The following is a 13847-nucleotide window of genomic DNA, read 5'->3' on the forward strand; positions in this document are numbered from 1 at the left end:
GCAATCGGACCTAAGACGTGTAACACTCCCCAGCTGTGTGAGCCTGGGCAAGTCACTTCACCCCAAATGCCTCCCAGAAATCACAATCATCATCCTAAAATAATGAATCTTAATGGGCTTGAATTTTCCCAAGTCACACCCCTGGCACTTGCTAACTTGACAACCTGCAGATCTTATCAAAATATCTAATAAACTGTGATTTCCATGAGAGCAGAATCTGTGCTGCTTCTCTATGTGGGTTCTCAGCACAAGCAGCTAGGAACCAGATAGGGAACTCAACAAGCTTCTGAGTTAAACCACAACTGAAAGCACGGTACGGATGCAGAGCTTCTGCTGACACTAGGGGGCATTGTGTCCAACCAATAATCTAAACTACATTTCTTTCCTGGAAAGTTTGCCGAGAGGACCCAAAGGATTTTCCTTCAGCTACAGACAAGCTGGGCACACAACCAATTCCATCTAATTTCAGTCTCTGGAGAAGACAGCAAGCGCTTGAGTGTAAAATCCGCAAGGCAACGCTGCTCATCCTGGTAGGCGATTGTCAGAACTCCCAGAAAAGTAACCAAAAGGAAAAATCGCCCAGCAAGTATCCTGAGGGTGGGAGCCAGCTAATCCCGTCCCTTACGGCTCCAGGGGGCTGCCCGGCCTGGCCAGGTTTCTGAGCAGAACTTCCAGTGTGCCAAGGTGGCTTATTAAACCTCACAGGAAAAATTACATAAAACAGCTCCGAATTTTGGTGCAGCAGAAAGAATGCTAACTCCGGAATCACAGGACCTGGATTCAAATCCCTGCTCTAACTCTTACTGCCTCCATTACTTAACCTTTCTGGGCCTTTCCCCTCATTTATAAAATGAAGTAGTTGGACTTTATACCCTCTAAGATACCTCTCTATTCTAAACATGTGATCCTACAGATCGTATTTTCTCCTGGTTTTCATTTTAAAGTCAGAGAAGATGCTCTAATGATGGCCTGAAGTTCAGCAAGGAAAGAGACTTCTAGAAACTAGGTTATTTACAAAGTATGGGAGAGTCTAATTTGCAGTTCAAATAAGGAAGCTATGGAAATATTGGATAAATCAACAAAGTGAAAAGAGATGCTAAAAAAAGCTGGTGCTATCTTAGATTGAAAAACCAAGAAATCATTAGACTAATTAATAGAAGTCTCACGTTCAGATTGGGACAGCCAGATGTCACAGTGGATAGAGCACTAGCTCTGTAGTCAGGAAGACCTGAGTTCTCAGACACTTACTAGCTGTGTGATCCTGAATAAGCCACTTAACCCCAATTGTCTCAATTTCCTCATCTATAAAATGAGTTGGAGAAGGAAATGACAAACCATCCCAGTGTCTCTGCCCAGGAAACCTCAAATGGGGTCATGGAGAGTTGGGTAGATTTAATAACAATCTAAACTGAATCTAAATCTAGTGTTCCTTCTGCTCTACCATCCAAATTGCCCAATGGAAGGAAAGCTTTACAAAGTGGAGTTGGACTCCTACTTAAAGTCATCTTCATGTCAAATTTTTCCTTGTTCATTTTCTGTAGGTTTAAAAAAGTTTTTGTTTTTGTTTTTGGTGGGGACTAGAAGAAGGAAACATTTCTTTAAAGCAGTGATGCCAAATTTTAAATTCTTTTCCACAGAAGCTTCCTGCACAAGTCGGGCTGCACTAGATGACTTATATTGTCATCATCTCTTCCTTTGCCATGACTACGTGAGACTGCCTCACAGGGCAAACAAGGATAAAGGAACAAAAGTCAGAAGGAAGCAGCTTGTCACTCAAAATAAGGAAGAGAGAGGCCATCAACTCCATAAAGTGACTTCTGGTACACTGGAGAGTGATGAATTTGGAACTGTGGGAAATAACTAAGTGTTGTAGTGGAGATAACATTGGCTGTGGGGCCAAGGACATGGGTTCAAATCCTCCCTCTTACCTGTACTAGCTATGAGGCCTTGACCAAATTCTAGTTTACAATTTCCTCATGTGTAAAATGGATTATAATAACATCTGGCATTTATATAGATAGACTTTAAGGCTTTCAAAGAACTTTATATAATCTCACTTGATAATTCTTATTATAAGTTACATAAAACACCCATATATGGTCCAGATCTATTATTTTACCTATTACTGATGAGGAAGCATTTTCCCCTGATTCAGATTAGTGACTTATCAGTAATGTTCTGTCTTAAAGTTGCCTACAAATGGGGGTAGGGATTCTATCCCAAGAGATGGGTCATGTGGCCAAGATGCTTCAGATGACAGATTTAGACCTGAGCCTGGGTTAACCTGAATCAAGGCCCATTCTCTGTCCGCTAGGCCACACTACCTCTCCTGTATCATAGAAAGTGCTCACCCATTCACATCAGAGAGAACCAGACACTGGACTTCTGATTTCCTGGGATATAGGGAATTCCTTTACTAATGCAAGTCCATACTTTCTGAGCAACTTCGAGATTTAGAGGTTTATCTAGAGCAATGACAAGTTAAGTGATTTGTCCAGGATTACACAGCCAGAGTATGAATGTGTGTGTGTGTGTGTGTGTGTGTGTAATAGAGACAGACAGACAGTCAGAGACAGATGGAGAAAGAGACAGAGAGACAGACAGAAAGACAGAGAGACAGAGAGAGAAGATGGAAACTAGACTCAGATTTTCACAGCTCTAAAGTCACTTTTCCACCCACTACTTCATGTTGCCTGAACACACACATACACACACACACACACACACTCACTCTCACACACACTCACTCTCTCTCTCTCTTTCTCTCTCTCACACACACACACACACCCCTCTATCAGATTAGTTCCACGAATACAGGAATTACAGTACCTTATCACCCCCACATCCCCAGCTCAGCACATTACTGCAGGTATTTAATAAATAAATGATGATAGCGGTGGATGTTTTCATGTAGGGGCAGGGGTATATCTGTATGCTATGTGTTTATGTGTCTGTCAGGGGGAGAGTGAAGTAAGTTAGAGGATTTCTCCTGCAGGTGGACTCTCTTTCCACCCCCTGCTTCTCATGAGGCACTTAGCTTGTTACACTACATTGAGCTCCAGATAATATGAGACCCTAGGCTTTCGAGAGCCACTTTGCAGTAAGAGGGAGCTGACTTCACCACAAGGTCACTATAATGCACTATACTACAGGTCCTGCTTTCTCTGTGAGAAGGTCTTACAAGACCTGTTTGTCTTGCTGATTAACTGCAACCCCTGGTTGGAATCTCTCACAGTTTCATCTGATTCATAATTCCACCAAGTAGAGAGAGAATGGTTCTAAAGCAGAAGTAAGGGGCCAGTTGATAGATTTTAGAGAGTCCCTTGGACATGGATGGGAAAAAAATTTCACCTCTATTTTCACAAACCTTTGCTTTCCTTTTTAAATTGCCCAGGAAAGCATTTAAACAATTATTATGAGAAGGAATTCATAGGCTGTATAAAACTTCAAAAAGTTGTAAGCCCACCACCAAAACAAACAACAAAAGGTTAAGAAGCTCTGTTCTAAAAGTAGTACTACTGTGTTGGTGTTCCTTATGATTTCTCAATAGAGAGTTGGCTCCCCCATCCCAATAAACCCAGCTACCTGCATGGCCTCCAGTGCTTCTTTGAGCTGCTGTCTTTCTGGACGATCCGCAGAGTGACTGAGGAGTTCCTGAAAGGGTTAAGGGAACATTAATAATTCCCAGTTTCACACACCGCTGTCCATATCACAATTCTGGTATGATGCACTTCATGGCTCTAGTGACAGGACTTCCCACCCACCTAGAAGTATATTTCAGTTTGACAGATTAGCTCTAGCAGGAAAATCAGAAGCATTTGAGTATAAACCAGAACTTTATGCATATTTCCCAGATCTTGTGGCAAGCTGATCCAGAGCAAAACCCTTAAAGAAGCAATATGTTCCATGCTGAACTAACAAATGCATGATTGCTTTGTCATAAATCACTCGCACTGTGTGACGGCATGTCACCACAGACCATGAAGTCTCCATTCTCAGAATCCTTTGGGGCCCAGTCTCAATAGAAGGTCTGTGGTTGATGGGGACTTACCTTCAGGAGAAGGTGATATTTCAGAACCCGTTGCATTGGCACTACTAGCAGATCTTGCAGTTTAAACTTCCCATCTTGGACTTTCAAAGTACATTCCTAAGAGTGATCACAGAGGAACAAATCCGAATTAAATTTTGTTCAGAGAAACATTATCCCATGTCCCTCTAGTCCTCTGTAGACCCAGTGTAAAAATAACAAATCTTGGATTCAAGTCCAAATGTCTTGTATACTTTTCATACTTAGATCTCTCCATTAAAGGATGAACCTACTGATTAACTCTTAAATCACAGAATCTTCAAGCAGGGCTGGACTTTAGAATGTAAGAGCTTCATCACAGAATGTCAGAAAGACATTTAATGACCCATTTTACAGTTAGCAAAATTGAATAAAAAGTACCTCCCCCTATTACCCTCAATTGTATTACCTCTACTTTTTGTCTAAAATCTTCTCTATTGGCAATAAGATGGTTTAGAGTGTTCTGGGCATACTCCATGTGGCTGCAGTATTCCCCATAAATCAGTAGCCTAAAAGGAGCAAAACACCAAAATCAGTACCACACAGACACACACATTCACACATACAAGAAATTCACAAATTAGATAAGAAATCTCCACCTTCCAGTTTCCTTACCTTAGGCCTAACACAACCTTTCTCAGAAACTATAAGAGGATCCTGCCACCCTGGACTCAAATACTCCTACCCTAGAGAAAATGGGAGAGTCTAATCCCACTCCTCAATTCTGTTCACACAAAATTCCCCAGTGATTCCTGTAAGCTATATATCTTCACCTATACACCTATATACCTTCACCTATATACTCATATTTATAACAATATGTAATGACTATATAGCAAAATTCTTTGTTTCTAGATGTGAATGGACAAGAAAACAAGTGCTCTTTTGTAGGGATTAAAATAGTTCCAATGAGTCCTATATCACTGCATCTCCTATTCTGGATTAGTGGCTTTTGGATAGTAGACTATTCTGTAATTAAAATGTAGCTTATTCCTATTTTTTATCCAGCTTTGTTTTAATTAAACTTTTTTTTAAAAAATTGTGTTAATTTAGTATTGTACCTATTAGAGAACAATATGTGCAACTGGAAAAGAAAAGACTCATGTCAAGTCCCATCTTTGGTTGGAAGCCTTTTCTAGCCTCACTATATCCCCACATAACATATAGGGACTTTGAAATTGCCTTCCACTTACAGTGGATATGCATCTTGTACATATATAGTTGTTTACATGTTGTTTCCCTCATTATAACATGAAAATCTTAAGAGCAGGAACTATGTTTTTGTCTTTTTTTTTTTGTATCCTCAGCAATTAGTGTCTAGGACAATTAAATTTATGTTTATGTACGTGGGCATTTATGTGTATAATATGTACATATTTACAATATAATGATTGAACAATATTATTTATAGTTCTTTTTAAAAAATATTCTTAAGACTTTCCTTTATAAGAATAATTGGGTCAGGTCAGAGAAAACCTTCAATATTTATCCCTCCTGGGCTGAATAGGAATATAGATGCCTTGACGCTTTCTGGCCCAGGTTTCTGAGGATCTATCCAATCTTAAGAATAATTTGATCTGACTCTTAGGAATTTTGTGCTGAACAAGTCTTCTTTCCTAAATATCCTGATCATTGAGCCTCTTCCAAACCCACTCCCATTCATCCATATTCATTTCTTTAAGACCAGTGTCCCAAAGATTATAGCATGGAACTTTTAAAAATATATAACTTTTCTTGAAAATATATAACTTTTCTTGGTTCAGGTATGAAAGAATAAGACACATGAATCCCTGTGTCAGGAAAAACTAAGTCTAGGGGATATAAGATCATTTGGCTTAGGTATTTTCATTGGCCTAATGTTTGCTGTCTCTCAGGCCCACCTTCCTAGGAAAGTGTTTAATCAGCTGAACTATGTGACCCATTCTGGAATAAATCAGCAGCTGTTGTGGATTTCATAATGCCTTTCAGGGCTGGATGACCTGGGATCACCTTTTACTTTGTTCTTCTCCCCAATCTCTGAACCTCCTCCCAAGGCCAGATTTCTCTACTCAGCTTTTAGAGCCTTCCACAAAATGGCTTGATTCTACTTAACCAATTTCTTCTTTCCCTTTTTCCCACCTGGAACCCCCACTCTTCTTCCTTCTAAACAGGTTAACCAAAAAGATAAACAGACAATGGATCCAATTTAAAAGGATGAATTTCAATAGGAATAATCATAATTTCCTGAATTTGATTTCTAGATGCTCATATAACTTCAACCTCTATAAGTACAGACTCAGTTAGGAATGGAGACCTAGTTCATGTAAAGAAAAAGTAAAAGACCTGGGGCCTTTGGAAATTTTGAGATTGATATCAACTAATAAAATAACATGGTAAAACCATAAAAATCAACACTAATCAAACTGCATTAAGGCTTCTATAGTGGCCAGAATGAGGGGGGATGACATTCTCACCATCCTCTGTCCTGGTCAGATTCTCTCTAAAACATGTTATTTAGTTTGGGGCCATATATTTTAGGCAGGACATCAAAGAAATTGAAAACATACAAAGGATAGTGCTAAGGATGGGTGACAGTTCTGGGATCTTGTCCTATATTAGTCACTTGAAGGAATTGTGAATGCTTAATCTGAAGAGAAGAATGTAGAGAGAACTTGTAGGTTGTATGCAAACTCCAAAAAGTATGGAGGTTTTTAATTTCTTTTTGGAAGTCAGATCTAGGAGCAATTGAAAGAAGTACAAAAAAAAAAAAAAAAAAAGGTAAAGGTTTGATGGGAAAGAAAACTTCCTACTGATGGGAGCTGTCCAGCAGCCGACAAAGCTCTGCTTTAGGTGGTGGCAAGTTCCCAGTCACTGGAGGTCTTCTACCAGAGGTCAAGGGACTCCTTGTCAAAGACGCTACATGGGGATTTGCAACATAAATTCAGGTTGTACTCTTCTTCTTCGATCACAGGATACAAGTTAGGGAAGCTCTAAGCATCAGATTAGGAAACACAAAAGAATTTGCCTTTGAAGGGTCCAGCTCCTCATGTATCATATATCTGTGCATCATGGTATGATCCAACACACTGGAATCAGAAGTACTTCTGAGGTTCCTTCCAATCTGAGATGCTGGGACTCCCACCATCTTTGCTCATTATCTTTCTTCTTGTTGTGTGGAATGTTTTCTCTTTATTCACTCCCATCTCTCTCTCTTGTAGAAAACCTTCCTAAAAATTCCAGCTCCCTGGACTTTTTCCTTCCTCTGAACTTTTTCAGTAACTAGAGTCTAGACCACACAATCAGCATTTGAGTCTACATTGTCTCTTTTTATTCTTTTGGCTGTTCATATTTTTCCCTAACTAGACTGTGAGCTCTTTATGAGTAGGGAAACCTTCCTTTTCTTCTCTTCCCTTCTAATGCACCTTGCACACAGGGGCTTAATAAGTGCATAAGTACTGAATGTTTCCCACTCCAGTACTACAACTATTCTACAGAACTGTAGTCCTAAAATGTGCTTTCAAAAGTGTATCTTCTTCCTTCTCCCTTTTTGGTCAAGAGATCCAGATCAGGGAAACTGTGAACATCAGATTGCGAAGTACAGATGAATTTACATTGCAAGTATCCTTTGAAGGCTCCAAGCCCTTAGCACCATGTATTTGTACATCATAGCATGATCCAAGGCCCTAGAGTCAGGAGGCATTTGATAAAATGGTTAGACTCCATGGACAAAGGCCTGGAGGCTTTCCATCTATGTCTGTGTCCTGAGAAAGTTAGGAGCAAAGCCTGGGAACCCAAATAGGATGATCTCACCATTCTTTCTCCATTTCTAATTGTGACTGTGTGGCTTACACTAAAATTGGCTTATAAAACATACTCTAAAGGCTGCAGCTGGTATGACTTTTTGTTGAGGCCTATATTTGAGGGGGGAGGGAGGACTGGGTCTGAGTAAGTGCTTAAGGGCGTAAAAAGTTCAATCTGAGGGTTGAATGAGCTCCAAATCCCTGTGTTGTATCAAAGCTGAAAACTTGCTTCCTAAACCCAAAGGCAGACAACCCCAAAACAGGAACATCAATAGATCTGGAAAACCTTTGGGATCAAAAGACTTCCATTTGAAAGGGAACTTCTGTGCCAAAATGTTTGTGGCAGCCCTGTTTGTAGTGGCTAGAAGCTGGAAAATGAATGGATGCCCATCAGTTGGAGAATGGTTGGGTAAATTGTGATATATGAATGTTATGGAATATTATTGTTCTGTAAGAAATGACCAGCAGGATGAATAGAGAGAGGATTGGAGAGACTTAAATAAACTGATGCTGAGCGAAATGAACAGAACCAGGAGATCATTATATATGTCAACAACGATACTGTATGAAGATGTATTCTGATGGAAGTGGATTTCTTTGACAAAGAGACCTAATTCAGTTTCAATTGATCAATGATGGACAGAAGCAGCTACAGCCAAAAAAGAACACTGGGAAATGAATGCAAACTGTTTGCATTTTTGTTTTTCTTCCCGAGTTATTTTTACCTTCTGAATCCAATTGTCCCTGTGCAACAAGAAAACTGTTTGGTTCTGCACACATATATTGTATCTAGGATATACTGCGACATATTCCACATATATAAGACTGCTTGCCATCTAGGGGAAGGGGTGGAGGGAGAGAGGGGAAAAAATCGGAACAGAAGTGAGTGCAAAGGATAATGTTGTAAAAAATTATCCTGGCATGGATTCTGTCAATAAAAAACAAAACAAAACAAAAAAAACCCTTTTATTATAGTTGAGGAAACATATCTAAAATGATCGACTTTCCCAGGGTCACACTTGTCATAGGATCATAGATTTAAAGCTGAAAGAGACTTTAAAAAGTCAAACTAATCCAGCTTCCTCACCTTACAACTTTCATCTGGTTTTCCAAGTGCCTGGTACATGGAAGTTGCCCGTTAATTAAGGTCATACAGATAAAGAACACATTCAGTGTGGTTAAGTGATTTCCCCAATGTTATCAGGTAATATTAGAAGTAGGATTTGAACCCAGGATCTGGGGAGTACAAAGTCAGTGCCCTTTCCACGGTACCAAGTTGCCTCTTCCTAGGAGTTAGAAATAGTAGGGCCAAGCTTCAAAACTGGCTCTCTGATTTCAAATCCGGTATTCATTCCCCCACTTACTATTTCATCCTTTCACACACACAGTCTGAGGTTGCTTCAGAATACAGTCCCAGCTCTCTCTAAATGCACAGCATACACTGTGCATGCACCGAAGAAGCTGCTCCTTCTGCCCAGCTCTTCTCACTTGCTGTCACATCTGGCTAGGCTTGATTTTGAAGAAGCCACTGTGTGGCAGGAGAATGCAAAAAGTCAACAGGAAAAGACTCGGCAAGAAAAAAATCCTGTCTTGTCTAAAACTATTCAGTGAAACATAAACTGCCTCACAATACGGTGGCAATGTCAGCGTCACTGCTCAAATCTGCTTTTCCCAGCTGTGCAGAAAGCTCTGCCCAGGAGCTGCTTAGGACAGGAATCTGACTCTTGGCTTTAGCTCAGGCAAATATGCTATTAAACTGGGAATTTTGGTGCAAGGGTTGATTAAAAATGTAAGTATATAGATATATATTCAAAATTCTTCAAATTGGTTAGAAGGATTTTTCAGAGCATAAGTAAAAGTTTTAGTGGTTTCCCATGTGGCTAATTGGGAGGGGATTTGTGCAGAAAGGATGGTAAAGGGGATTTAAACATCTACCAGTCCAGGAAAAGTCCTTTACTCCAGATTCCCCATCCTCTGCCACTGGCACTCCAAACAATATTCAGTTTGCACTCTCTCCAGTGCCCAGACAGCTGTTTCTGGGCAGACCAAAACTTTGTGTAATAAGGTATTAAATGTCATTAAGTTGCTCATTCTTGTCCTTCTGTTACTAAGGAAATCTGGAACCCTTCAAGGCAAGAGTGGAGAGCAAGGAGATTTGCAGAATTCTCCCAAGTCTTAGGAAAGCTGCCATAATACATATTAATCCTTAGGGTTTCCTTCCCCATCTCTCTTCAGGTACAATAACTCCCTAACCTGCCAGCTTCCCCAGTTAATAAGGCGCTGTCAGTCCTGTTGAGATGGGGAATTCCTAAAATACAACATATGAAATCTCCAACCTCTATCCTAAGGAAAGCCAGATTTTGCAGAAAAGCAATGAAAGAAACCACTAACAGAAGGACTTTTCAAATCATTTTCATATCTATGATCTCATTTTGTACCTACTGTATTGAGTTAGGCAGACTCCCACTACTCTAACGTTATAATCCTACCTAGTAAAAGGTAAATCCTTCACAATGACAAAGCACAACATATCCAGGACTTATCATCCACTCTAGAGATTCTTCTCTATAGACTTTTCCTTAATACTCCAGGGATATGGTGCTGTCTGACTTCTGCTCCATAGTCAGCCCACCTCTTTTTCTATTTATTTACAGTTGAGTAGAAGAAGGCTGGAGCACTCAAGCTCCCAACCTGCATTTTAGTTATTCTCAAGTTGATCAGGCATATCACTAAACTGAAGTTTAAAAAAAAAAGGCGAAGATGGCTTATCCAAATATCAAAGAACAACACAAGGATTAATCAGGAGATCAATGCCATGAAGGTCTAAAAGGTCATGTTTTTGTTGGCCTGGTTGGTGATGACCTCAGGTGTTTCTCAGTTAACCTGGGTTGGCCCCAGTCATGTTCTACTTTACTCTCCAATTATGTTCTCATCAGCCATTGGTGCTGACATGGGGTACTTACTGTTTTTCTATCCCACTTCCCCACTTTCCAGTTTGAAACCATAATTAAATTAATACTATCATTACTATTGGAAAGAGGTATCTAAGTGGCAATCTACTCCCCTCTGTATTCACCATCTGCATAACTTACTAAACTAAAATACCCTTTGGTGGTCACAACTCCCCAATATATGCTGTTTCCCCGACCAGAATGGAAGGGAGCTTCTTCAGGGCAGGTGACCATTTTTTATTTTTATGTCTTTATCTCTAGAACTGAGTAAAGTGCTTGGCACAAAGGAAGAGCTTATAAGTAGTTTTTTCACTCATTCAACAGTAAAATAATATATTAATAGTCAGCATTTGCAGACTGTTTTACAAATATTATCTCACTTTGTTTTGACAACAACCTTGGTGGGTAGGTACTATTCTTACATCCATTTTACAGATGAAGAAACTGAGGCTGACAGAGATTGCATAAGTTATTCAGAGTCATAGCATTAACCGAGGTAGAATTTCAACTTGGGTCTTCCCGACTTCAGGTCCAGCTCTCAAGCCACTGTGCTACCAAGATACTTTGAAAACAAATAATGGCATAAAAAAAAAAAAAAAAGACTCCTTTCCACAAAAGTAAAGACTCTTCCAACTAATGAGGAAAATGAAGCTCAGAGAAGAGATTTTTATATTCACTGAGCAGGTAGTGGCACATTTGGACAATGCAAGTCTTCTGATTCCCAGATCACATCTTCTATTACTCTGCAATGCCAAAGTCTGCATTATAACCACAATGTTTCTCTTTCTTTATCCCCAATTATATTGATGAAATAATTCTTTTTTAACAGTTGAGAGGATTTAAATATTCCAAGTCTTTCTTTATCTCTTCAGGAAAAATTTGTTTACTTCCTCTCTGGATTACTTGATAAATAGACACTTAAACTCCGGAAAGGCTCAGAAGATGCACAATTCAGCCCTTGAAGCTGGATCCTTCTCTCAGTGAGATAGGTTCTGCTATTCACTAAGCAGAGCAATCACAGCTGGTATTCTATGCCCCTTGACTACATCAGCTCTTGAGTGAGTGTCTGAAACTTGGAAAAGTTAGCCCTCGGACAATAAGATCTTCATTTTATCCAGCCACCAAGAAAGAGAAAGTGGGCTCAGAAGGCTCTACCATAGGTCAAGCACAAATGGTCTAGGTGAACATTTGGGGTGGACGCAGCTCTAAATTTGCACATTTCAGATTTCTTTGGAGCAACCATAATTCTGCTTTACTCACAGAGCACAGTGCTTTATTTGATGTGGGGATGCCATGCTGGGCAGTCCTGTGCTAATCGTCTCCCATGTCCTACAACTGATACCAAATTCTTTCAGAGAGACCTTGAAAATATCTTTGTATCAATTATTCTGAACTCCATGTGAGCACTTCCCTTGTGTCTCCTCTCTATAAAGAGGAGTAATATTTTAGGTGAACATACATTTGGCATTTGAACAATGTGGCCAGACCATCAGGAGTTGTGTTTTCTACCGTGGAGTTTAAATGCTTGGCAGTTCAGCTTAATAAAGGACCTCAACGTCCAGGTGATCTTCAAAATCTTCCTAAGACAATCCAAATGTTTTCTCGGTTTTAATTGCCAGCCCAAATTAGCATAAGAATAGAGCTCTGCTCTGTTGCATCTAAGTCACAGAGACTGCATGGAGTACCTAACCATCTGCAAACAAAAAATTGTGCACCAGCTCTCCTTCCACTTTAGTCTTGGCTTGTAACTTTTTAAAGTTAAATAATTTACTATCAGTGTGGCAGCTGACGTTGATACTGTTTTCATCTATCTTGAAGGTCCTGACAACATGCTGAAAACATACTAAGAAGTGTGGAAGCAAGCACATAGACTTGCTTTGTGCTTTCCCCAACACCTGCATAGCATGAATTCACATCATCCCCTTGTCATGTGGGTCACTTCTCTCTAGCACTAGTCTAAATGCTCCAAGAAGCAACTGTTCTCTTGAATAATGATACCTGGGTACCAAGCAATCCTTTGGGGTTTTTTGACCCTTCACAATGACAAAGCACAACATATCCAGTTGACCCAACTCCATCCTACTGCTATTGTTTATTTACTCTCCTAAATTACCTGATAGAAGACCCTCTAAAATTCTGGAAGGGCCAGCTCAAACAGAATTCAGTCAATTAAATTGTCTAATTCTCTTCCCAGCGAAGCGGGTGCTGCCATCTGCTCAGCACAGCAATCACAATATGTGCTCTTTAAACTCACAGCACATCGCATCTATATGAATTCCCAGTGAAGTACAGTCTGAAATGTATGACTCTGTGACCAGGATCTAAAGTAACCATAAAGCATAAAAGTATCACCTTTTTCCTTCCCCTGGCATTGGTGGGCATTTGGAATGCTCACTAAGTTATTAAGTGGAATAAGAACTTTCCAATCCACCTTTAGAAAAATACCCCTCTCTTTTGGACTCTGCAATGTGGCTGAGGTTCTGTCCAGGGATGCCTGATGAACTACGAAGGATAAATTCCCTTAGGTCAGTGCTCCTATAGTATCTGTTGGACAATTTTCCACTTCTCTCTCAATATGATGATCCCTGACCTTTCCTTTTGGTTAGGTCAGGCTTTGGCAGAAAGTTCTACAGATTGGGCAAGGAACCATTCACCCATAAGGAACAGCTGCCTCAGGCTTGAAGAATCTCTCCATTGTTATTCAGTTTGGGAATATTTTGCAACTCTATGAATTTCACACTCTTTCTAGGGGAGGCTGTAAATTATAGCATATTACAACAGGAATGGATTTTTAAATTCAGAGTGTTAGAAGTGGCCTTAAGATGTAGAATATGAGAACTGGAAAGGACCTCAGAACACAGACTGTTAAAAGCCTAAAAGGACCTTAGACAGTCTAGTATAGGGATTAATCTGGGACCCACAGATTTGTGGATAGATTTCAAAGGGTCTGTGAACTTGCATGGGAAAAAAAATTGTATCTATGCTTCAATATAATTGGTTTTCTTTGTAATCCTGTATTTTTAATTTTTTGCCTCTAAAAATATTTTGAGA

The 13847-nt window shown here is 39.8% G+C and overlaps 1 protein-coding gene across 8 annotated transcripts in view; it reads right to left on the reverse strand.

Annotated features, from left to right (window-relative positions):
* The window catches only part of VAV2 (vav guanine nucleotide exchange factor 2), a 433076-nt gene that overhangs the window by 38843 nt on the left and 380386 nt on the right, over positions 1-13847 (reverse strand). For all 8 annotated transcript variants that reach the window (XM_031949439.1, XM_031949436.1, XM_031949435.1 and 5 more), the window contains 3 exons: positions 4476-4575; positions 4052-4147; positions 3586-3654 (listed from right to left, as the gene is read on the reverse strand). In XM_031949439.1, the coding sequence (XP_031805299.1) occupies positions 3586-3654; positions 4052-4147; positions 4476-4575 (265 nt within the window). The remainder of the gene's footprint in view (positions 1-3585; positions 3655-4051; positions 4148-4475; positions 4576-13847) is intronic.

This window comes from Sarcophilus harrisii, chromosome 2, assembly GCF_902635505.1.
Source record: "Sarcophilus harrisii chromosome 2, mSarHar1.11, whole genome shotgun sequence".
NCBI classification, from domain to species: domain Eukaryota; kingdom Metazoa; phylum Chordata; class Mammalia; order Dasyuromorphia; family Dasyuridae; genus Sarcophilus; species Sarcophilus harrisii.